The 27,749-nt window shown below is 33.9% G+C and overlaps 1 protein-coding gene across 1 annotated transcript in view; it reads right to left on the reverse strand.

The window, feature by feature from the left end:
* Window positions 1-19,319, reverse strand: part of LOC125657733 (E3 ubiquitin-protein ligase MARCHF5-like) — a 42,344-nt gene extending 23,025 nt beyond the window's left edge. Inside the window, exons 1-3 of the mRNA XM_048888479.2 lie at window positions 18,964-19,319; window positions 13,812-14,017; window positions 10,717-10,847 (exon numbers count right to left, since the gene is read on the reverse strand). Of these exons, the coding sequence (XP_048744436.1) occupies window positions 10,717-10,847; window positions 13,812-14,017; window positions 18,964-18,989 (363 nt within the window). The 5' untranslated portion in view covers window positions 18,990-19,319. The remainder of the gene's footprint in view (window positions 1-10,716; window positions 10,848-13,811; window positions 14,018-18,963) is intronic.
* Between the last annotated feature and the right edge of the window lie 8,430 nt (window positions 19,320-27,749).

Genomic DNA, 27,749 nt, shown 5'->3' on the forward strand with positions numbered 1-27,749 from the left:
CAGTATGGTATTACAAACTAGCACAATTTTATTGACCATACTTTCTATTAAGAGGAAAATGAAGAAATTAGTATTGTTAGTCCCTGATATATATATCTGTATTTTCAAGCTAGTAACGAAGTACTTGGCTACTGGGCTGTAGAGACCCTCGGGAGCTAGAAGTACATGTACTTAGCTACTGGGCTGTAGAGAACCTCTGGAGCTAGAAGTACTTAGCTACTGGGCTGTAGAGACCCTCGGGAGCTAGAAGTACTTAGCTACTGGGCTGTAGAGACCCTCAGGAGCTAGAAGTACTTGGCTACTGGGCTGTAGAGACCCTCGGGAGCTAGAAGTACTTGGCTACTGGGCTGTAGAGACCCTCGGGAGCTAGAAGTACTTGGCTACTGGGCTGTAGAGACCCTCGGGAGCTAACAACACTAATTTCTTCACTTCCTCTTAAAAAGAAAGTAGGGTCAATAAAATGGTGCTAGTTTGTAATACTGTAAATGATGAATACTTGTTTATTCTTTAGAATATGGTTTATTCGGTGTTAATATTAACCTGAACATTCAGTACTCTCTCCACAGAATGAGCTGAATATGTTTATGATCATCAGTGATCACACACACAATATCTGTTAACTCTTCCAACCCAACTCTATAAGGATAAAGAGCACATCAACAAACCCGGTCGTCTGATTTGATAATGGCCGTAGTAATCCCTTACTAATGCTGGGGAAATAGGGCAGGGATTTGTATTACATGACAAATAGGGATCATTTCCTCAAGGCAGTCATCTTTTTGAGTCCGTACATCCTAATGGCAGCTGTCACTGTGGCATTGTGGTCCAGGTTCTCGAAGCTGCCAGCCACATGCAGACACAGTCTGAACCCAATAAGTATATTACTATATAGGAGCAAGTTTCATCTTCACCATAATCTATTTCGAAAGTTTTCTTCATGCTTATGATAATAATAATGATAATATCCTTTATTTATACCGGATTGCACAATTAGTTGTATAAACTAGTTTACATTGTGGTCCTGTCTATAACATATATATACAATTAATTTACTTAGTTAGTTGTCTTAGTCAATTTAAGAGAAATTCAATGGAAACTTTTGAGTGCTTATTTTGAGGGACTGAATTCTACATGAATTAGTGACAAATGAATGAAAGTGAGATTTCTGATTTCTCGAGACAGGTCCTTAGTGAATTAACACAAATATCAATTACTCAGGTATGATAATCAGAATTTACTGACAGTCTAGTCATTAAAGAAGCCAGTGTTAGCCATGCATTCAGTGCTATGATTTCTCTAAATACTTTACACCAAAGTATGATAGTAACTACAAGAGGCCTATGGGCCACACCGCTCACCTGAGTCAACTTGGCCCTTATCTGAAGATTTTCCATATATATTTGCATGTAAAACCCTAGTCCCTATCATGGCCCCAACCTACCCCTGGATGCCATGATTTTTACAAAGCTGAATCTGCACTATATCAGGAAGCTTTCACGTAAATGTCAACTTCTTTGGCCCAATGGTTCTTGAGAAGAAGATTTTTAAAGATTTTCTATATATATATTTCTATTCAAAACTTTGATCCCCTATTGTGGCCCCAACCTATCCTCGGAGGCCATGATTTGAACAAACGTGAATCTGCACTATGTCAGGAAGCTTTTATGTGAATCTCAGCTCTTCTGGCTCAGTGGTTCTTGAGAAGATTTTTTAAAGATTTTCCCTATATTTCTATGTAAAACTTTGATCCCCTTTTGTGGCCCCATCCTACCCCCGGGGGCCATGATTTTAACAAAATTGAATCTGCACTATGTCAGGAAGATTTGTTTCTGAGATTTTGAGATAGAAGACAGCTAGGAAGGTAATTATTTACATTTTAAAGTGCAAAATAAATATATATGTATCAAGGTTTTTCATCTGAGCGATTCATAAGATATCCCTTGAGTAGGAATTAAATTATACATTTTGGCATTAAAGACAAAATTTTAGATAACCTCAAATCATCTTCATTGCCTGAATTTCTTTCAGACTATATTATCTTAGAAAATTTCCTTAAATGGTCAAAACTACATTACTTTACATAAAACTTGGTATGACTTATATATAAGTTAAAGTATCTGCTATTATACAAAGGTTAAGGTCACTTTTTTTAAACTTTAAAATTTTTAGCAAACAAAAAATGTTGTAGAAATGTATATACCACCCTCCACAATGTGGCCAGCTTTATATTCAGAATGTCTCTGATAGTGAAAAACCTGGGGATGCAAATTAACAACTTTGATGTCTATTAAGCAAAAAATTCAGGAAATACTGAACAGATGATTATTTTCTTATATGTCTGGAATAGTTTGACCCAAGACCTTTGACCCTGTGACCTAAAACTTATTAGGGGTCACCTACTCCTTTGGAGGGGGGGGGGGGGGGTTGTACCAGTGTACCAAGTTTGAAGTCTATCCAGGAGAGCGTGGTCATAATATTGTGTGGACAATATTTCTTTTAAGTGCAGAAAAGTTTGACCTCTGACCTTTTGATCTTATGATCTCAAAATCAATAACAACTATCAACTTCTTAGGGTTTACATGCATACCAAATCTGAAGTCTGTCAAGAGAAGGGTTCTCATGATAAACTTGGTCTATCAACTGACAGGGGAAAACCAAGTATAGCAATTTGTTTTCAAAGGGGGTGTGGCAGCATAAATAAGAGCTTGTAGACATGTCTAGTTTTTATATGTGCACTAACCCCCTGGTGACTTTTTATACATGTATTATGAAATTTCTGTATGCTAGCTGTTCTAGAAAATTACATTGGATTTTCCTCAGATAACTAAATCTGTAAATTTATATTTTTATGTATCTAATTTAAAAAATCCCAGGAAAAAATATCTGCAGTGCATGGATATCATTCTTAACAATTCTCTGTAATAGTAAAGTGCTTCTTTGATTATATTACATTTATACATAATTTGTCTTTGCCATATTTTCAAATAAAATGAAAAAGTATATATTGTTAGTAATATGGATTCTTGGCAGGGTATATGGGCTCACATTCCCTGTCAAAGTTTACATTCTTCAGAGCCATTAAGAATTTTTTTCACCGGATTTTTTTCTAATATTGTTACTCTCTTACACTAAAACATACATTTTATAAGTATGAAAGATTGTATTACTTTATAAATGTATGTCATATGAAATGTTGAATAAGAAAGTTTTTAAACCTTAAGAGACACATAAGGTAGACTGCATTTCATATGTTGAACATTGAGTGTTAACACACACTGTACAGTTGTATATACCTATAGTATGATCAACCTATGGTGCCCTGCTCTTTGTTGGTCACCAATCGCTCTAATAGTCAAACTTTCGTTACAACAGTTGTTACAAGGGTTGATGATTGCTCTATATCTTGCAGTATAAGACAATCTGCCTCCACACCAGAACGTGCATTTTTGACAAGCTGAGATCAATATCTTGTGATGTGGCTGAAACTAATTACTGCACAATTTCCTGCCACATTAATTGGTCCTCAAAACGTGTTCTCGGGGATGCACAAATTGCCCTGTTATCTGCAATCATAAAACTTCTCCGGATTCCATCATCTTTTTTCAACTCAATACACAACTATAGGAGAATCAACATGTAGAATTCATATACAACAGCACGAGTCAATTATCAGGCAATGCTGCACCTTGCATTTTCATTGTAGCCCATTTTTATTTTTTTAAGATCGAGATATGACTGTCGATACAGCAAAAAAAAACTCTCATTAGGGTTTGTTAAAAGTTTGGACATACTAACTTTGCAACAATTGATCAGGTTTAGACCGTAACCTAATTATGTCGCAGTATTTTATAAAGAAAAATATTCATGTCAGAACACTGGATACGCTTTCACTCACAAAATAAAATTTCATGTGGTGAAATACATTTACATTATACACTGAATGCTGAGTAAATTGCATTCTGATTCGATACCCTAGAAGATCGAGACCCTGACATACACCGTTACTCTCCAGGGCCACTGATTGGAATGGAAGCTTGCCTCAACAATGACCATAATTTGGTCCGGGCGCTTCTGATAGCCTCTACAGCACTGAGGGCTTTGTGTACAAGAGTCTCCAATATCTGAAGAACATTTCAGATCAATAACAGAAATTTGACCATTCAGTGATCATATAAAAATCACAAAAACTCGCAAACACGTGTTTTAAAAGACCATACAACGACTCCGACCCCTGCTGTATTGTTCCATCAATACATTGCCTTCAGGTATCACATTCCTCTGGTGTTGAGACTGACAATAGGAATTTAATTATAGTTTATATTGTATTACAAATATATCTAACATTATCCACTGTCGGAAATCATAAAATAACCCAATTATCTTCAAGGATCAAAACAGATCTACTGTTTTTGATATTAAAAATCTTAAATCTCCAGAAATTTTCATTTTCAGATTTTCGGATATGTAGCTCTCATTTCATTAAGTGGCTGTATGTGTACTTAATTTAGTGGGATTCAAATTTTAGAGGCTTTGGCAGTGAAGGAAGAGCACTAATTTATGGTTGTGCTTAAATATGAAATTCTCTATTTATCCATTATCATACACAGAAGAAGCCCTAGGAGAAGGCCTACATAGGCTATGCCTGTTGTCCAATCCTGTTGAGTTTCTCAATAAAATATGTTTAAATTAAATCAAGATATTACATAAAATGGTCATCAGCTCAGACTTGGACAAATTTTAAAAACTCGAAAATAAATACACATACATCCAGTATGTTACATTACTTCCTCTCGAAACTTGGTATGAAGATTTGGTAAAGGAGGTACTATTAATTTCAAGGTCATTACTATGAAGGTCAATGTCATTTTATACACTTGAGAATATTCAGCAAATAAAGGAATGTGGACATGCATACTCTAATTGTTTGAATACTTTCCTATATATAAATATATATATATATATATATACATGTATATATATATATATATATATATATATATATATATATATATATATATATATATATATATAACTTTGTGTACTGTTTATTCTATTTCTTTTAATATATATATATATATATATATATATATATATATCTCCAAATTGTGTTTTTAAAAAAATCACAGTGTCTGGTATAAAATATATAAAATAATTTTTAGATATATAAAAATTTTAACTTTGTGTACTGTTTATTCTATTTCTTTTAATATATATATATATTGTATATAATATAAAAGCACAAAAACCCAACAACACCCTGCTTTCTTAAAGTGTCGGATCTGAGAAGATACAAGGCCAGTAAAGAAATTTATAAAAGCACTGAAAAGGCCACGACACTGTTGGTTATTTAAAACTCAAATTTTCGACGCAACCCGCGTCTTTATCAAGAGACATAAATTACATAAACAAATAACACACAAAAACAAGTATCGATAAACTACATTGGTGAGAAGAGTGATACACTATTGTACTGAGTGATAAAAATGGTGGTGGTTACGTTGTAAAGCGTGTTTACTGACTATGGTTTAGAGAGTTTGTACCATGGTCGGGTCGGGATGAAAATAAAATTATTCTTGAAAAATTACAGAAATCAGAAAAATTTAGAGGGAAATCTTACAAAACAATGTGATTATGGAATAAAATGGTGGGAAGATAATGATATGGAGTGATTAAGTTCAAAACAATATTAGGTAGTCCGTACCATTGATGATTCGGATATGGTGAACAGCGAAAAATAATGATTGTCAGAAGAACACGATTAAAAAACAAACAAGGTCAATCAAAGGACACTGATCTAGCATTGTATATAATATATATACATTGTATATATATATATATATATATATATATATATATATATATATGCACATTTTGAAATTCAAGCCAGTTTATCCCAAAAAAATCTAAGAAATTCAAACTTTGTAAATATACTTTTGATGCATTAAATAAAAATCTTAAGATATACGATAATTATTGCAATTGGAGTTGATTTTCATTAGTATTTCTACGTAAAAACAAAGCCTCTCTGACTTGGATTTTAATAAACATGTAGTTCATCCAGGGAACATTCAAGAAATAAAGATTTCACTGGGATATGAAGTGGGGCAGTCACATGATCCTGCGAAGCCCAAACAATTTCTCAGTAGATCTCATCATGTACCCATCCGTCCAGTGACTTCCTCTCCCAGGGAAGTTTATTACTTAATATAAGCATTAAAAACACACTGGCAACTTTAGAATATGACACTAACCAACTACCATATCCAATAACAACACATTGACCCACAAATAAAGAAAAAGATTTTTCTAATTTTGTGATTGATTTTGTGTTCTGTACAGTTTTTTTTTTTTTTGGTCTGAGGGTCAATAACCACTGTCATCATCATTCGGAAAGAAGATCTAAGTATGTATTTGAGATGAACGGTTGATACGAAGTTGGTAAATGGTTGCTGAATAAAAGTTTTGGATGTTGAGGAAAAAATATTGTGGTGCAGATTCTTGTTTCACAACTAGGCCTATGGCTAACCATAGTGCTATGGAGTTGTTATTGAAATAATGAGCAAGCATTCCTTTGTAAGCTTCTGATAGAGTTTTGTTACACCTTGTTTTTATGTGATTGATGTCCGCGTACTTCAACCCAGCATCTAATGCCGTGACCTTTGACTTCCCAGAAACTTTAATGGAAAATGAATCTATTTTGTTTTGATATGTATTGCCATATATACAACACAAAGGAATACTACAAATAAAATATATACATCTTCAAAATGAATTCAAGAGTATCTATAGGTATTATAATGTACACCCCAAAAATCAAATTTTTAACAAATATCTTTTTCATCTCAAGTAAAAGTGCTTTATTCATTAAATTTTCACTAAGTGATTATTGTAGCCAAAATAAGGATCCATTCCCCACCACAAACACCATATCTTTTTCCAAAATTTGCAGTCTGTAAAACTCCTAACATCCCTATGCTCCTGTAAGGCGAGATCAAAACTAAATTCACATAATTTTCACCAAGCCCCCCCACCCCCACCCTCTTAAAACTTACTATGATGATAGTTGAAACTAATTGATTAACAAGTAAAAACATATGTATAAAAATAACACTCTGCATGCCTTTTCTACTGTTTATTCATAAATGAAAGTGCATATCAAAACTATTAAATGTTCATAAAATGCAATATTATGTAGTTTTAAACAGCCTTTTTCTTTTTCCCCTAAAAGTGAAATTAATGTCAGTTGACAGAAACTTACAGGATTTTTCACCCCACCCCCCTTCACCCTAATTATTTGAATTTAGTTTAAATTTTTATCCAACATTGATCATTTGATCCCGCCCCTTATATACTTTGGTTAAAATAAAAGGAAATGAAAGATGAAAATATATACATAACACATGTACAATAGAAATATACATCCACTTTATAATAACACAATAAACCTATCACTGCTGAACCTCGGAGCTGGCTGGAGTCATACTTTTGCCAACACTTCCATTAGTCCTTGAAAATTGATTTATCTTTTTCTTAAATTTGAAAAGTTAAGATTAAGGAAATTTTTGTGTTCTCGGGAATGAAATGTCTTAAGTTAATCAATACGAACTACAATATTTTGACAACATTGCATGTGGCACTCAGAGTGCTCGAATTCATTAATGCTAAAATTAAAGAATGAAAAGGATTTGAATGTACTGTATTTGATCTCTATACAGGACAAGAACTATAAATAGAGTTCCTTGACATGCAGCATGTCTCAGTCATCTGTTGACATTTCAGTATTATGTAATAGTGTCATGTTCATTTCCTGTCACACTGGCAGCTGAATTGTAATTTACAGAACATGTGTTCATGTCACACAGCCACCATAATAATGCCTGTTCCAGATATTTATGTCTCCCCTTCAGAAGGGGGACATATTGTTTTATTGTGAATTCTTCTTCCGCTTCTCCTACAAAGTTTGTCTGAGCCATAATTTTTTTTATGACCTTTCACCGTGACCTTTTATGCTTATAGGAGTTATGAAATTGATTACTGTTTGTTAGCTTCACCTTTCATGTAATGGTCAAATAATAGAATTTTGGGGGCGTTTTTTGTCTAGACCATGACTTTTTTGTCTTTAGAGTTTCGACATAGGCCTTTAATATTTGGTATGTTGGTTTACCATAAGATAGTGTGTTACATGCCATTTTTGATTACCTTTGACCTTGACTTTTTATGTAAGGTCAAAATTATGTGAAATGGAAGGGGACACATTAGTTTTAGTGTGCTGTAACAATTCTTCCTAGTTTCCTTTTTCATATTGCTCCAGTGGCTTGTGTTTGTGAAGCACTGTGCCTTGCCAAGGCTAAGTGATATTGTGGTAAATGTTACATATGACCTTTTACCTGTAACTGATGTATAACATTGACCTTGACCTTTCAGTCCACAAATTAAGATTTCTCTATCTTGTGCAATTCAAAATAATGACACCAGGTAAAAGTTGCAGATAGAGAGAGTAAAAACAATTTTCTTCATTAGACTTTCTATGTCTGAGGCACATTAAACTTCAAAGACTAAGTTTCAATTCTACAAATCGTTGCCATTTGTTGTGCATTTAATGGACAGAGGCAGATGAACAATTCACACCAGGCTGGACACTTATGGTCAGTTGCAGTAATCCATTTAGAGATATCACAGATTATATGCATCATAAAATGTGTGTAACTCATTTAGACAGTATCTAAAATTTGGTCTGGCCTAATGCTTTCAAACAGTGGCTTATAAAGATGATAAAGACCTACCAGCTTTTCATGAGAATAACAAAATATAAAATCAACATGAAACATTTTTTGGTCCAGCACATTACTGATCAATTCATTGAATCCATTTCTGTTTTGTGATCTTTGTGCTAAAAAAATGTTTCATTGACAAAGGACTACGAATAATATGACGTATTTATAGTATGTTCTCCAGCCTTCAGCAGAGTTGTGAAGAGATGTTTGTGTATATACGCTGCTTTGTGTTTGTTTAGCATTGTGTACGAGATCTATATAGCCACATCTCTTTACCGAGATCCTTGAAACTTGCAAGAATGAGACCTTACATTACTTCACACAGGTCAAGGTTACCAGCAGGGTAATTCTGAATTCTATTCTACATAACATTTATGTTTCATCAAAATTTTGTCAGGAATGATATGTATAAAGTCCTAGGTTCAAATAGGCTATCAGGGTTATAAATGAAAGTTCAAAAGGTCACTGGTAGGGAATTTCTTCCACACAAGATTCCAGAAAAAAGTTTCTGTTTACCTGGTATAAATTCAGTTTTTAAGGGACAGTGTTCTAAGCCGTTATCTACCATCAACTGCAGCTATATGTTGCATCACTCTTTTTTTTTAGCTATATGTTGCATCACTCTTTTTTTTTTAGCTATATGTTGCATCATTCTTTTTAGCTATATGTTGCATCACTTTTTTTATCTATATGTTGCATCACTTTTTTTAGCTATATGTTGCATCACTCTTTTTTTTAGCTATATGTTGCATCACTCTTTTTATCTATATGTTGCATCACTTTTTTTAGCTATATGTTACATCACTTTTTTTTAGCTACATGTTGCATCATTCTTTTTGTTAGCTATATACTGCATCACTTTTTTTTAGCTATATGTTGCATCACTCTTTTTAGCTATATGTTGCATCACTCTTTTTAGCTATATGTTGCATCACTCTCTTTTGTTAGCTATATGTTGCATCACTCTTTTTTGTTAGCTATATGTTGCATCACTCTTAATTGTTTTTATAGCTATATGTTGCATCCCTCTTTTTTGTTAGCTATATGTTGCATCACTCTTTTTTGTTAGCTATATGTTGCATCACTCTTAATTGTTTTTATAGCTATATGTTGCATCCCTCTTTTTTTAGCTATATGTTGCATCACTCTTTTTTGTTAGCTATATGTTGCATCACTCTTTTTTGTTAGCTATATGTTGCATCACTCTTAATTGTTTTTATAGCTATATGTTGCATCCCTCTTTTTTTAGCTATATGTTGCATCACTCTTTTTTTAGCTATATGTTGCATCACTTTTTTTACCTATATGTTGCATCACTCTTTTTAGCTATATGTTGCATCACTCTTTTTATCTATATGTTGCATCACTCTTTTTAGCTATATGTTGCATCACTCTTTTTTAGCTATATGTTGCATCACTCTTTTTTTTTTTTAGCTATATGTTACATCACTTATTTTAGCTATATGTTGCATCACTCTTTTTTGTTAGCTATATGCTGCATTACTTTGTTTTAGCTATATGTTGCATCACTCTTTTTTAGCTATATGTTGCATCACTCTTTTTTAGCTATATGTTACATCACTTTTTTTAGCTATATGTTGCATCACTCTTTTTTGTTAGCTATATGCTGCATCACTTTTTTTAGCTATTTGTTGCATCACTCTTTTTTGTTAGCCATATGCTGCATCACTTTTTTTAGCTATATGTTGCATCACTCTTTTTTGTTAGATATATGCTGCATCACTTTTTTTAGCTATATGTTGCATCCCTCTTTTTTGTTAGCTATATGTTGCATCCCTCTTTTTTTAGCTATATGTTGCATCCCTCTTTTTTTTAGCTATATGTTGCATCCCTCTTTTTTTAGCTATATGTTGCACCACGTTTTTAGCTATATGTTGCACCACTTTTTTTTATCCACTAAACACTTTATAAGACCATTTACCTGCATAACAGTGATAGCACCATAGGTTACTGCAGTCCAGTACACCGACCCCACCACGATGCCGCCGGCCAAGAATGGACAGACCTTGTGAATAATCTTATCCATGATGTCCATGATGTATACCACTGGACCTGAAAGATCATTTCACTCACAATCTTAGTCTGTTGCATATCCATCAGTAAATGCAAACGTTTCTCATGATACACCGAATATACACCGGATATTATTAGCTACACAGTTAGTTAGTGAAATACATGGTGTGAAAAGAAAACCTGATAAGGGTTTTCTTTTCACACCATGTATTTTTCCTTATCAGGTCACTAACTAACTGTGTAACAAATTTATCACGTCGAAGACCTCTAACTGTATATAAGGGGGTCTATGTCATACAACTTAGTCAAAAGTCTTTATATAAAAGATTCGTTCACGGTTGCAAGTCGAACCCGACAATAAATTACTCGCTCAATACAGATTTTTCTCGCATGATACGTTTTTTTTTTCATGGCATCATGTGACCAAGATCTGACCAATTAGATTTTAACAAATTTGTCTGAGGCGTGATAAGAAACAAATATTAACTTTTTGGGGTTATTGAATATGTATAGAAATAGAGAAAACCTTTTCCAGTATCACTCTCATGACTACATTTATATTAATCCATTACCTCAGTATCAGCCCAAGGGCCAATATTGTTTGAGGATTGATGCGGGGTGTGATACAAGAAAGGGTAATTTACATATTTAGTAACTTTGATAGCATAAAAAAATGAAACAAGTGGAATTACCCTACGTGGCTATATTTTTTGTTTGTATCGTGCGTTCTTTTAAATATCTCTAAAATGTAATGCTGTATCCCAGACAAAATTTGGTTCCTCGATCTAAACCAGAACTGACTATCGATAGACAATACTTCAAATAATATTCACATTTAGGGTGACTTCTGAAAACTAGAAGGGACCACAATAAAACTTCAAAAGAACGAGAGTTTAAGTTTTGTGAGTCTGGAAATCAGTACAATTATCAATTAAAAAATTACTGACGTTTATTCGGGAATATGTTTTTATTGTGTGTCAACATATTTTTATTTGCGTTTATTCATCCTCTATTTGTTCTAGCTTAATGTCATGACTCATAATTATTTTCTAACTTACTGCATTAGCAGCCCATCATAAACAAACCAATCCTTACCCACCTTAGGATACCCAGGAAGAGGTGGTGCTAATTAGGCCCTACCCTGCCACCAAGCATTGTTTTCCAAAGACCTGAGCAATCTCTTAGGAATGGTAATTCAGTCACAAGTTAAAACAATTAGCACTTCAGGGTATCAAGAGTAAATGTTAAAAGAAATATAATAACAGAACTTTACTTTGAGAGATCGGGAGGCCAAGAGCATGAGAGTGAAACTGCTTATTCATATAAGGGGGGGGGGATCAGAATCATAAAATTACTTCTCGAGGTGGAGAAAGTATCAAGATCAAAGTTCAATTAAGTCATCAAGTGTCAACTTTATGCACTTAGCTCGTCCCTAGCTCTCTCCTATGTTCATATAATGATGTACTTTTGTTTATCCACACATTCAGGAATAAAGAAGATTTTTATAAAATTTCACTGGACGATAAATACGGCTCTATCATGGAGTCTGGAACCTCTGTTATTTACTGAAAATTCTGAAATTTATAATCTATGTCCCCCTTGTCCCAAAGATGGTTCATACCAAATTTGAACAGAATTGGAATTGTAGTTATCAAGATGTTAAGAACATTCAATTGTTAACACACAATTGAGTGATCTCGACCTAAAAAAAAAAGCTTTTCTGAACAATTCAGATTCTGTCAAATTTTAGACTTATTCTTTGGAAACTTAGATTTACAATACATAGCTCTCTAATTAACTGAGCACAGACATAATTTAGATTTACAGTACATAGCTCTCTAATTAACTGAGCACAGACATAATTTAGATTTACAATACATAGCTCTAAGCTAAGAACATGTTTGAATATATTATTTATCAATACATGTCTGAGATTACACGTATATAGATACTTAATTCCCACACAGATAAAACAAGTAGGATTGGTATCGTACCATCGCTATGTCTAAGACTATTACATTATCACATTTTTCACATTAATAGCATTATCAATACAAGAAATCTTCTGTTTGAACTGAATGTCACACATCAACAGCACAATATTTTCCCATTAACCCACATTGTATTTGCAATACATTTTTATATTAGTCAAAAGTATAAATTGTAAAATGGATTCATTTGAGAGCCAATGAAAAAGATTTGTGACATCCACAACACAAACAGGAGCGAGTGATTTAAAACAAGCACCTGTAGAGGCAGTAATCAGACAGACACTGATTTAAGTCATCATCACAATCTACTGAGGAAAGTTCAATGTATATCTGGGTAAAGTTGTTACACTACCAGTATATAAAAAGATTAAATCAATGTGATCATGACTGTGCAATCACTATTTATCGCCCTATCTTGAACCATACACCGCTTGGCTCTTGTGGTCATACTGCAAGAGGGCACTGACTCTCTTGTGAGTGAATCATTGAAATATTATACAATTTTTTGTAAAGATATTGCCGGTCCATTGACACCTAGCTAGGTTTGTACCTCGGACTGTATGGTGGTCTTCTTGATATCGCTCAGCGTTACCCTGACAACACAACAATCTAGCATGCCTTGTTTATGGAAGACAGCGGAGGAAAGGTCAATTTAGCTTACCTATAGTTCATGGAAGATAATGGAGGAAAGATCAATTTAGTTTACCTATAGTTCATGGAAGACAGCGGAGGAAAGGTCAATTTAGCTTACCTATAGTTTATGGAAGATAATGGAAGAAAGATCAATTCAGCTTGCCAATTCAGGGAAACCAATGGAGGAAAGGTCAATTTAGCTTACCAATTCAGGAAAACCAATGGAGGAAAAGTCAATTTAGCTTACCAATTCAGGAAAACCAATGGAGGAAAAGTCAATTTAGCTCACCTAGTTTAGGGATTAAACCAATGGAGGAAAAGTCAATTTAGCTTACCAATTCAGGGAAACCAATAGAGGAAAAGTCAATATTTAGCTCACCTAGTTTAGGGAAGACGATGATATATTCCGTGTTACACTGTGGACAGGCCACTTTAGCAGTGCTTTTGCCTTTCTGTTTTTCGTCTATCCACCGCTGGAGACAGTACTGGTGCACCCATTTAGTGGTTCCCCGACACCTGCATGGCCTAACCCAAGGGGTGTCATTATCATCGTCCTCTGTCGCAAAGCACACCCAGCAGGTCTTCCTGTATTTTTTTAAAACAAATATAAATTTTCATAAGTCCTGTCAATGAATTACTTGCTTTTATTAATGACATTATGTGAAACTATATACATTTATTCATAATAATTTTTTTTTATCCCTTTGGTAGTGGCTGAAGGGAAGATGGGAAGTGGTCAAGTTTAAATTGTTACTGTTCATGATAACTTCGCCATGGGATACACAAAATTCTCCTCCCATAAATGAGACATAGTCCGGACAGTACTGTAAAAGTAGTTATTAATGCGTGGGGAATATTTACACTTATAACACAGTCACATAATAAGAGCATAAATTTCCCCCATGCATATACTTAAAGATATTTGATATAATATAAGTTATATTCAGTTACTGCGTATTTTCCCATAATGTTTGACATGGAAAAATACCCCGCATACTTGACCACCCCACCCCCCCCCCCCCCCCCCCCCCCTCCCCGTCAATAGTCACTTTTACAGTATATTCTATATCGAATACATGTATTGATCACCAATGTCAACAGCAATCACTTCCGGAACAATAAAGCCATTAATAAGGGTGTCATAAATCCATGATCCATGGACTGCAAAATGACTCGCATTAAATGAATTTAAGTTGGAACAAAACGGAGCAGAAATACAGAAAGAAAAAAACCTCATGTTATGGAGGCCAAAGAATTCTTTACCATCATGAATCCAAACCGAACCATCACAAAATGGAGTGGGAATACTGCCAGAATAATCTATGAAATTGACATCTGAGAATATTTTCTCTGTCCATAATCCAGCATGTTATTCCAATGATGAATATGTAACAGTAGCACTTATACACACGAGTCAATAGATAGATTGCAACTGTCTAGTGATGTAAATTTCAAATTGGAATGAAAAATGCACACTAGATTACCATGTCTCACATATGTAAAAATAAATCTATATATATAATAAACTATTCATTGTACTATGAAGAGTTTGGTCTGTTCTTACACACTGATCACCTTAAATAAAGTTTGGTATTAATCCAAAAACACATGGTTTACATCTGCCTGTGTATTGTTCTCAATGTCTCTATAATGGCTGTTTGACAATGTTGACAGTTTTATTTATTAATCTCTACATATTATTCTACAAGTCAACTCACACACCCTCAAATCTGCATTTTCTAATCCCTGAACACTTTAAATTAGAAAATGTAAACATGAGAATCTAAAAACAAACAAGAATTTTGTTCGGGGGGGGGGGGGGGGGGGGGATAACAAAGAGGCCCATGGGCCTTAATGGTCACCTGAGTATGACAGGCCACACAGGGAATCTCATATAAGCCAATCACAGTCTTTTGTGCACATGTTTATGATTTTTCAAAATACATACAATTCCTATTCAATTACAGGAAAAGGAAAATGGAAGTTTGAAGCATATAAACCATTACTACATTCCCTATACAGATCTGATAGAGGGCTTCATGAACATCATAACCATGCATTTAGTTTTTCTCCCCATGTGTGGGGTAGAGAAGAAGATTTTTGAAAATATGGTTTCTTTTTTTTTTTTTTTTTTTTTTTTTTTTTTAGCAAACTTGGTCCCACCCATGAGGTCCCAGGGGTGGTAAGGTCATAAATTTCACAATTTATATTTCTCTTATCCTGGAGATGCTTGACACCAAAAATGGTAACAGTTGGCCCTGTAGTTTTCAAGAAGAAGTTAAAACTGTAAAATTGTTAACGCGGACGATGGATGACGGACGATGGATGACGACTGACAAAGACCAACAGCAATAGGTCACCTGAGTGACTCAGGTAACCTAAAATTTGAACAGAATTCAGAACTTGCTTTCTTTCTCATTTCAATGAATGGTTGTCTCTGACAGCTGAATTTGACTACATGTCAACACTTGAAATTCCTTATATGCAAATATATCCCTGGCAAGTCCAGAAAAAAAATCTATATACTGTTGAATTTTAGATGGCATATTCCTGTTGAATATTTCTGTTGAGATATATCAACTAAAATATGAACATTGATGCTCATTTACCTTAGTTTCAAGTCAAATTCTGCCTCCTCATCATACAAACATGTGCAAATCATACCATTTAAATGAATATATTGAACCAGTTTCATACTTCAATATATATTAAGCAAGTTTATTAATATGTATCTATTTCTAAAATCATATTGTTTTCTGACATAACACAGTAATAGAAGATCACATGTATCTGTCAGTCAAACAGAAATACAGTATCAACAGACAGGACTGTGTTTTCATATGTATCTGTCAGTCAAACAGAAATACAGTATCAACAGACAGGACTGTGTTTTCATATGTATCTGTCAGTCAAACAGAAATACAGTATCAACAGACAGGACTGTGTTTTCATATGTATCTGTCAGTCAAACAGAAATACAGTATCAACAGACAGGACTGTGTTTTCATATGTATCTGTCAGTCAAACAGAAATACAGTATCAACAGACAGGACTGTGTTTTCATATGTATCTGTCAGTCAAACAGAAATACAGTATCAACAGACAGGACTGTGTTTTCATATGTATCTGTCAGTCAAACAGAAATACAGTATCAACAGACAGGACTGTGTTTAGTTAGAATAATCTAACTACGTTAAATACAGCTTCACTTTGGTATCTCAAACACCGATATGTCAAATACCACAGATGTATATGTTTATGTGAGGTCACATTACCAACTGCTTTCACCATGCACATAATTATGATGATAAAAAACCAAAGTATGACAAACACCGCAGACTAAAATAACTAGGTTATCCTGAAGTATTTAAAATATTCCCAAGGTCTAAATTTACTTGTTTTTTTATCCTCAGAGACCAAATATGAAAATTAATTCCCATTAAAATGTCATATAAAACTTTCGTAAAACAACTTTCTCATCAATTTAAAAGTATACATGCCATATCAAACACTGATGTTGGAAACCAGACTAAAATTTTATGAATATGGTAAACTATTTATTGTCTATGTTAAATTAGCAATATCTGACAATTTCAAAAAATTATTTATTAGTATTAACGAAGTACTGATCTATTCAAAACAAAGTCAAAATGGTAATTTTCTAATGCATATTCATGAACTAATGCATATTTATGCAGGATTGACGTTTATGGTGGATATATGCAAGTATGCGGGAAAAAGTATCATTAAATATATCCCAAAAGAATAGGATTTGTTTACAATATGTAGTCCTATCAAAAAAGATTTGATGTTAAACATGACATTTAACTCCCTTTCACACGTCCATTGCTTAAAGTAGTTCCCGGCCCCTACCCTATACTCCGTCTGATTGTCTTTTTCCCCTGAATGCGTTCCGATAACAGCCTGCAGGCCATCCATGATTTCACATCACCAAATATGTTTACTTTCTAAATTCAACTTGCAATGCCACATGATCATGAATATGTTCAAATGAGGTGTTTATTGTCCTATTATAGGATTATATATAAATAAATAGGCAATTAGCTTGATTGCTTCCTTATCTGATCAAGCTATTATATTGAATATTCATTTAAATATGGCACATATACCTTTCATTTATCTTCCATTCAGAGGCTTTAGCCATTTTCTGTTGTAAGGTATTATATGCATTGTAAAGCACCTTTGAGCGTACATAGTGTATGAAAAGGGTGCTATACAAATATGGTATTATTATTTATGGTTATAATGTGACTGTAAATAGCCAAGATTAAAACTTTCAGATCTACATTATATTATATTTTATTTCTATAACAAACCCATGGTAATAAGTCAAAATTTGTGTTAAAGTAGATTATGTTTAATTCTAAGTAAATATCATGAATTTGAGTGGCATATGCTGTAATACAATAATTTCGCTACATTGCAAATATAAGACTGCTGATTTTTAATATTCTGACATTAAGAAACTGTCAGAATATTGTAGCTGACCAAAATAATTTTTTTGTGGAACCAAATACATTGTACATTACATCTTACCAATAGAACTGTCACAAAAAACCACACCAGATCACCTGATGCAGTCACCGTGACTCTTCAAGTCCAGTCAAAATAAATAAACTGGGACAAAATTGAAACAGAATTTACATTTATCACATATCAATATACATGATCACTTGACCTGACTATTTACATCTGTCTATCTGTCACAAAGATACACACGATCATCTGAGATATGATGTGAATGTTGTATAAAATTTCTGTCTGTCACATAAAACACAAGAGGAAATAAATTTTTTTCTCAAACTATATTTTAAAAATATGTACACAAACATTCTGATCGCAATCTCTATTTCAGTTACAAGTATATTAGTATACATTAAACACGAATTAAAGCAGACTACACGAAAGACTAATCTTTCACTGTCAAAGCAGTTAATTAATATTCTGTGTCATTCATTACCTACGTAATGAAGTAATTACTCCAAAACAAGGTCTATTCAATAATCTCCTGAACAATATGTTTATAGGGAAAAATTGTATGGTAGGGGTATAATTTAGCGTCACATAGCAATTTTTATTTTAGGTCTGATCTGACTGTTCATGTTGTCACATAAAAATGACAAAAACATCTGATCCCCTGATCTGTTTATGTGTGCCAGTGCCTTGTCACATAATTAGATCTACTACCTGAGCAGGCTGAGTGGCTGTTCATGTCTGTCCATCAGTTTCATTCTAAATCTTGTAAATTCAATTAATATGTGAAATAGATTTCTTTTTTAAATTTTCACAAAAGAATGGTCTTTGTTTCGGAGTAGGGTCCCTCCAAGTGTCATGTAAACAATGTATGTTATTGTACATTTTTAGGTTACCTAAACACATACATACACAGTTACTAGTATTGTACACATACACAGTTACATACACAGTTACATACACAGTTACATACACAGTTACATACACAGTTACATACACAGTTACATACACAGTTACTAGTAAGGCTAGAGTGTTACCTCTCCTCCTCCCGATGAACCGCCATAATTATTTCGATTCCACGTCAATGAATACTTTCTTCGGTCATTTTCTTGCCAAGTTCATTCTCACAAATATTTTCTTAAGCTTCACAACACGGGAACATGTGTGCCCCAGTATCAGTTCATCAGTGATGAAAAGTTACCTCAAGGTCGAAGAAAATGGAAGCAGATCGAAATATAAAAACAGAGAGATATTGTCCACCTAATAAAAAACTTAATTCAATTTCTTCATCGACACAATGGGCAAGACACTGTCTACTTATACAATAAAATTCATCTCCGCAAGAACCGTCTGTTGACTATTTCAACCGGAAGTGGTATTCGGGGATCAAGATAAGTCGTTCACAAGTGACGTATTACATTCAGGACAGCTCACTAAATCAACATTGAGAAGACTTCAACAACATTTACTTTCTCTTGTTGTTAGAGATAACAGTTACTTTTTCTTGTTATTATGAATTTCAAGCCTAGAAAATAATAGCTGTAATATAAACATGCTATAACTTATACCCCCTTCAGTGCCCCCCCCCCCATAAAATTTTCAAATTTAAGGTAAATCGTGGTCTCTTGTTTAAAAAAATGTAAAAAATAAAGGAACAATAATAATTTCTTCCACTCTCGGAGAAATAGATGACAAATTATTTTGATTTATTGAATTACTTTAAGTGGGAGAACTTACATTTTTCCCCCAAATCCTTAAAATTTGTGTCATTTTATTAATTTCACCTTATTGAAAATGACAGAAAATAGTGAAAATGACTACACAGGAGACATATTTCAAGCCCAATAAAATCCAGAAGCTTCCGGGGGCTTCGCCCCATGGCCCCCACGAGGGCTTGCCAGTGGCGGATTTAAGGGGGGCGCAGCCGGCGCCCCTCCCTCCCCCCTAAATATTTCTTCCACTCCCGAAGAAATAAATGACAAAATCTTTAAATCTTTTTATTTCTTCAGTTACTTCATCGGGAGAACTTAATTTTTTCCAAAAATCAAAATGACACCTTATAAAAAATGATAGAATATAGTACAAATGACTAAACAGGAGATATATTTCAAGCCCTATAAAATCTGTAAAATCCAAGAGCTTCCGCGGTCTTCGCCCCCTGGACCCCCACCAGGGCTTTGCCTTGGACCCACTGGGGGCCTCATGCATATGATAGCCCCCAGACCCACTGCCTCATAAAGTGACCCCCCCCCCCCCCCCGGTAACCACACTTCCTGGATCCGCCCCTGCTTGCATAGAAATACTTAGAGTAGATGTGTACTATATCCTAGCTTGTTCTTTGGTTTGAGACTTTCAATTTAAAAAAAAATCAACCGGTACCATTACTGTAACTCCAACCACAGGCACCTGAAGTTCTCTCTCTCTCTCTCTCTCTCTCTCTCTCTCTCTCTCTCTCTCTCTCTCTCTCTCTCTCTCTCTCTCTCTCTCTCTCTCTCTCTCTCTCTGATTTTTTTTGCGGCAAATGTGTAGATTCCTTGTCTGGTATCCCAATTTTGATTTACATTGTATATAATTTTTTCACTCTTTTTATAAGTTTTAGAAATTGGCATACGTAAATCGAGATTGCGATAAGATAGACAGGGAAACCACACATTTCGGAGAAATTATCGCCGAAAAAAATTCAGAAAGGAAGAGGGGGGGGGGGGCTAGTAGTATCCAAACATCAGATGCCTTTGCTCCAACTCGGACCCAAAAATCAGGGTCCGAACATACGAACTTGCTGTTCTTGAGAAGAAGATTTTCAAAATAGTTCTCCTCATATTCCAAAACTCCCTCTTCCCTACCTTGGAGTCATGATGTGAACAAACGTTAATCTACACTAAATCAGCAGTGGCGGGTTTAGTGGGGATATGGCGGTTGCAACCCCACCTTTGATTGAACATTTTAACAAAATAGGTAATTTTTGCCAGTTTTGCTCCCCACCCCATCCCCCTTTGGGTGTGGGGGGGGGGGGGGGGGTACAACCTTAGCTCGCAACCCACCCACCCTTTTGAAAAGTTTCTGGATCCGCCTCTGATGAGGATGATTAGAGAATTTGACATGTTTTACTCTTGCGGTTCTGGAGATTGGTATCCTATATATGTAGTTGTATTTCTCTTTAAACTTTGAATCCTTTATGGGCCGTCATGAATCTATGCTACATTGACATGTTTACGTATTGGTTTCACACACTTCATACCCGTGAGCATAGTTCTGAAGATTCGATCCATGTTAAACCCCGGGCGTCTCGTCCTCCATGGCTTCACAGTCTGTAGTGTGAACAGAGAATGTATACTAGTATAGGAGATTTCGGGTAAAATTTGACTTTTGTTTGAACAGTGATTCAAAACCCCTACACAGCGAGTAAAGGAATCCTATAAATTATTATGGAGGTACAGGTGAAAGTTGTGACCCACTGGGTCACCCCACACGAAATGTGGACTAAGTACATTGTACCCTGTTACATTGTAAAACTGTGTATACCTATATCAAGGAGTAATAAACTGTCAACCCTTGCAGTTCAACATCTTATACCAATTTATATTCTGACATAGACTAATTTATAATTATTGATGAGATAGGCCATGGATAGCACTTGGTGCAGATACATGAAAAGCGAGTGTATACTTTCTTGGTGGGGGAGGGGAGGGTTAAGACTAGATATGATAACACTTTATAAATGAAAGTATATAAGTGACAGTATTTAATTGACAGTATGTCAGTGGCAATATGTTATTAACAGTATATAAGTAACAGTATGTAAGTGACAGTATATAAGTGACAGTATATAAGTAACAGTATATAAGTGACAGTATGTAAGTGACAGTATGTAAGTGACAGTATATAAGTGACAGTATATAAGTGACAGTATATAAGTGACAGTATATACATGTAAGTGACAGTATATAAGTGACAGTATATAAGTGACAGTATATACATGTAAGTGACAGTATATAAGTGACAGTATATAAGTAACAGTATATAAGTGATAGTATGTAAGTGACAGTATATAAGTGACAGTATATACATGTAAGTGACAGTATATAAGTGACAGTATATAAGTGACTGTATATAAGTGATAGTATATAAGTGACAGTATATAAGTGATAGTATGTAAGTGACAGTATATAAGTGACAGTATATAAGTGACAGTATATAAGTGACAGTATATACATGTAAGTGACAGTATATAAGTGACAGTATATAAGTGACAGTATATACATGTTAGTGACAGTATATAAGTGACAGTATATAAGTGACAGTATATAAGTGACAGTATATAAGTGACAGTATATAAGTAACAGTATATAAGTAACAGTATATAAGTGACAGTATATAAGTGACAGTATATAAGTAACAGTATATAAGTGATAGTATATAAGTGACAGTATATAAGTAACAGTATATAAGTGACAGTATATAAGTAACAGTATATAAGTAACAGTATATAAGTAACAGTATGTAAGTGACAGTATGTAAGTAACAGTATATAAGTGACAGTATATAAGTGACAGTATATAAGTAACAGTATATAAGTGATAGTATATAAGTGACAGTATATAAGTAACAGTATATAAGTGACAGTATATAAGTAACAGTATATCAGTAACAGTATATAAGTAACAGTATGTAAGTGACAGTATGTAAGTAACAGTATATAAGTGATAGTATATAAGTGACAGTATATAAGTGACAGTATATAAGTAACAGTATATAAGTAACAGTATATAAGTAACAGTATATAAGTGACAATATATAAGTAACATAATGTAAGTAACAGTATATAAGTAACAGTATATAAGTAACAGTATATAAGTAACAGTATATAAGTGACAGTATATAAGTGATAGTATGTAAGTGATAGTATGTAAGTGATAGTATGTAAGTGATAGTATGTAAGTGACAATATATAAGTGACAGTATATAAGTGACAGTATATACATGTAAGTGACAGTATATAAGTGACAGTATATAAGTAACAGTATATAAGTGACAGTATATAAGTAACAGTATATAAGTGACAGTATATAAGTGACAGTATGTAAGTGACAGTATATAAGTGACAGTATATACATGTAAGTGACAGTATATAAGTGACTGTATATAAGTGACTGTATATAAGTGACAGTATATAAGTGACATTATGTAAGTAACAGTATATAAGTGACAGTATATAAGTGACAGTATATAAGTAACAGTATGTAAGTGACAGTATATAAGTGACAGTATATACATGTAAGTGACAGTATATAAGTGACTGTATATAAGTGATAGTATATAAGTGACAGTATGTAAGTGACAGTATATAAGTGACAGTATATAAATGACAGTATGTAAGTAACATTATATAAGTGACAGTATATAAGTAACAGTATATAAATGACAGTATGTAAGTAACATTATATAAGTGACAGTATATAAGTGACAGTATGTAAGTGACAGTATATAAGTGACAGTATATAAGTGACAGTATATAAGTAACAGTATATAAGTGACAGTATATAAGTAACAGTATATAAGTAACAGTATATAAGTGACAATATATAAGTAACAGTATATACATGTAAGTGACAGTATATAAGTGACAGTATATAAGTGACAGTATGTAAGTGATAGTATGTAAGTGATAGTATGTAAGTGACAGTATATAAGTGATAGTATGTAAGTGACAGTATATAAGTGACAGTATATAAGTAACAATATATAAGTGATAGTATGTAAGTGACAGTATATAAGTGACAGTATATAAGTGATAGTATATAAGTGACAGTATATAAGTGACAGCATATACGTGACAGTATATAAGTGACAGTATATAAGTGACGGTATATAAGTGACGGTATATACATTTAAGTGACAGTATGTACATGTAATGGACAGTATGTAAGACATAAACATCTGATTATGGTGAGTTTCCAGGTATTGATTAAATAAATATATCTATATAGAGAAATGGGTTTTTTTTGTTTTTGATATGCTACATTATAAACACCTGTATAAATGTCATTTCAATTTCCCCACCAACTGTTGCCCTTACTATAAATCACTTACAAATTCCATATAGCATTAGTGTAGTTACATGTTTGAATGATTTCTCAAATATTTATCATTGTAAAAACTAAACAAATGTTCTTATATAAATGATACATGTTAATGCTAGTTTATAAAGTAAAAAAATCTTCTGTTTTCATTTTTTATGGAAAAAAAAAAGTTATCTTGCTATTTCTGTTTGTTTTCTTAGAAATGGTTTAAAATGCAATTTTAGCTTTACATCAAAATTATCTAATATCAGTACTAAATCAAAATCTCAGTTAACAAGAGCTGCATGTTACGAACACCAGGTCACATCTAGAGCTCTAGGCTAAAAGGTGAAATAACTCATAGAAAGTATGAAAATCATTGAAAAATCCTGTCTTTGAATGTAAAAAGAACTATTTTTCGCTTCCATAATATTCATTTTTGTTGATTTACATCGTTTTCCACTTGCTCCATGATAAATCAGCTTACAATATAATTATTTGGTTCTTCCCTTATGATCGGAAAATCACAATCTTAATCTGCATGACGTGCGTGTAGACCGTATATCAGTAATTTTGGTGTCGGAAATATTTTAGATTTTTCTCGAAAAAGCAATTTAAAATCTTTTGCACTATATTTGTGGAGCAATTTCATTTGACATATGAAATTTTACAATTGGTGTTTTTATTTTTGGTGAATTTTTGTCAACTGTCAACAAAAATCTAAGTACTATGATTATTTTCAGCGATCCCAAATTACCCGTTTTACAATACACAATGTATATAGTTTATTCTACAACTTTGGGCAGTACAGGCCATCAGCATTTATATGTAACAATAAGATATATACTTAGTTATACGTATCACAATACCGCCCTTCAGCATTTATATGCAGGGGCGTAGCCAGGGTTTGGGGGCCGCCTTATGGCCTCCAATGGGTCCAGGACAATGCCTTGGTGGGGGCCCAGGGAGCGAAGCCCCCGAAATCTGATAAATTTTAGACGATTTCGATGTGTATATCCCCCCCCCCCCCCGAACACATTTTTCGTACACTTTGTAAAATTTGTTACGCAGCCATATTCGAGGTCTGTTCTGTTTTTGTACAAAATGCGGACACACACTTGTAAAATCTCAAAAATGAGAAAGGATCTGTCCAATATCGTTGTATGACGAACCCACTACAAACAATTTTAGACCTTTGAAGAGACAAAACAAACACGTATGGTATTGACCTAGAATATCCGGTTTAAAACAGTCAGATAATTGTCATAAATATTGCCCTTCACTACTTTTTGATATTTCTAATCTCTCTCTCTCTCTCTCTCTCTCTCAGTACATAGATTTACTGGGTTGAATATGACCTGTATGAATCTGTGGATATCTACCTCACAGGTGCTCCAGAACAGGATACGACATACCCCAACCCACCCACCCGAGAATGTTGCTCCTTGGCCTCCTATGACGTTTTTAAATCAGTTATTTGTTTATGACATATGTTGGTCCATTCTTTGCTACAACTCTGAAAAATATGTCATAAACGAATGATTGACCAAACACTTCACAAGAGGCCCGGGGGGAGGGGGGGGGGTTGTCAACATTCTCGGGGGTGAGAGTGGGGTATGTTTTGTCCTCAAGCACCTGTGATCTACCTCGAAAATTCCGTTCAAAGTGAGGACCCCTTCTACTTATACACTTTATATATTATATCATATTATAGACACAATAGATATATAGAATCCACCAATCTTCGGGAATTCTTAATGAATGTGTTTTGCAATTAAAAAGTGGGTGGTGGATCAAAGGAAGCGTGGGTCCAAAAGTCAGGTGCCTGTGGTCCACAGGCGCGCATTGGCTAGATTTCACTTTATGATCCCTTTGTAACTTGCCAGCGCGTGGATTCCGCCTCTCTGATCATTCCTCCAGGTTTTCGCCTGTACATGTACCATTAACTGTGGAAAGCGGCAGGATTCGATGTGGAAGCAGAGTATGCACGCATGTTTCCTGTAGCGAAGAACATCCAATCCTTCATACGGGGGACCTGGTTAAGAAGAACCAGTTATTTGCTATCCGGAGTTATAGTGACTGCACTCTTGGAAACTGCATTGATGAAATCATGTGCTTGAACTCTAACCAAATAATTTTCCTCCACTTTCCTCAACGCTGTTCCCTTGTCGGAACCGAGGCAATAAATGTACATGCATACACACCAAATACTTTGTTTTTAGACTCCTTCCCCACCCGTAGGCACTGAGTGAAATAAGAGAGTAGGCAAAGAGAGCGGAATGAAAACAATTATAAAATTTGAAAGTGAGAGAGAGTTCGTAAACACGGTTGATGTACGATGCACCTATCTTTTTCAGGTTCAAATTCAAACCCGAAATCATTAAAAATTCAATTGCCCAATAACCATGATATTCTCCAGAATATTGAAATATGCAATATTTTAAAAATGCAATCGGGCGGCCCCAAAATAGTGGCAGATTTCTCACCATCGTATGGCGTGTCATACGTTGCAATATTTAATTTTTTCATTTGTGTTGTATAATTTTCCATTAGCCTTTGTATTGTACATCTATATTTTTCATTTGTATTGTATATCTTTTCATTTGTATTGTATAATTTTCAATTTGTATTGTATAATTTTCAATTTGTATTGTATAATTATCATAAACATTGTATAACTTTTCATTTGTATTGTATATTTTATATTCGTATTATAAACTTTTTCATTTGTATTGTGTCTGGTGGGTTGTTTATTATGATCTGTTTTGAAGGATTCCATTGGTCGAGTTTTAGTCTGTATCATGTTGAAAACATGCAAGATATTCCGGATGCTTTTTGAAACCACATGATCCCTTTTTCCTTGCAAGACTAGTTAAACAAGCTAGGGAAAGTTCAGTGAATGCCGCGGTATATATGTAGGTAAACTGTAGTTATTGAAAAGATATATCCTATGGCTTCACAATCGAACCATGCATGATTTAAAGCAATGAAATTCTTGTAACAAACCAAAATAAACAATTCCTCCGACACAATACAAATGGAAACAATACAAATGAAAAATATACAATACAAATGAAAAATTATACAATGCAAATAAAAATTATACATTACAAATAAAAAATTATACAATACAAATGAAAAATATACAATACAAATGAAAAATTATACAATGCAAATAAAAATTATACATTACAAATGAAAAATTATACAATGCAAATGAAAAATACAATGCAAATGAAAATACAATACAAATGAAAATACAATACAAATGAAAAATATAGAAATCAAGTGAAAAAATATAGAATACAAATGAAAAATTATACATTACAATTGGAAAGTTATGCAATACAAATGAAACGATCAAATATTGCAATGTTTGGCATTCCATGGTACATGCAATATTCCAGGCAGTATAGCATATTTTTAATCTTGTTGGGTTTCTTTATCGCAGTATATCGGGAACGTTCCAGGCATCTTACGGCAAAATCTGTAACCTTGAATTACTTTTCCTTGTCAAGTTGTATACTTGTCGGGAGGGGATGTCCTAAATTGAGAACTATATAGTTCATTTTTAAAAGTTATCTTCTATAAAACAAAATAAAACGAAATAAGAAAGTCTCCCATTCCAACAAAATATGTAGGACCAAATTCATACATCTTAAACCGTGGCGTTTGAGTCCCTGTCAAGATATGTACATGTACGACTCCTCGGTTTCCGCCGTATCCATGGTATTGAAGCTCGGTTTCCGCCGTATCCATGGTAT

The sequence above is a fragment of the Ostrea edulis genome, chromosome 9, assembly GCF_947568905.1.
Source record: "Ostrea edulis chromosome 9, xbOstEdul1.1, whole genome shotgun sequence".
Lineage (NCBI taxonomy): Eukaryota > Metazoa > Mollusca > Bivalvia > Ostreida > Ostreidae > Ostrea > Ostrea edulis.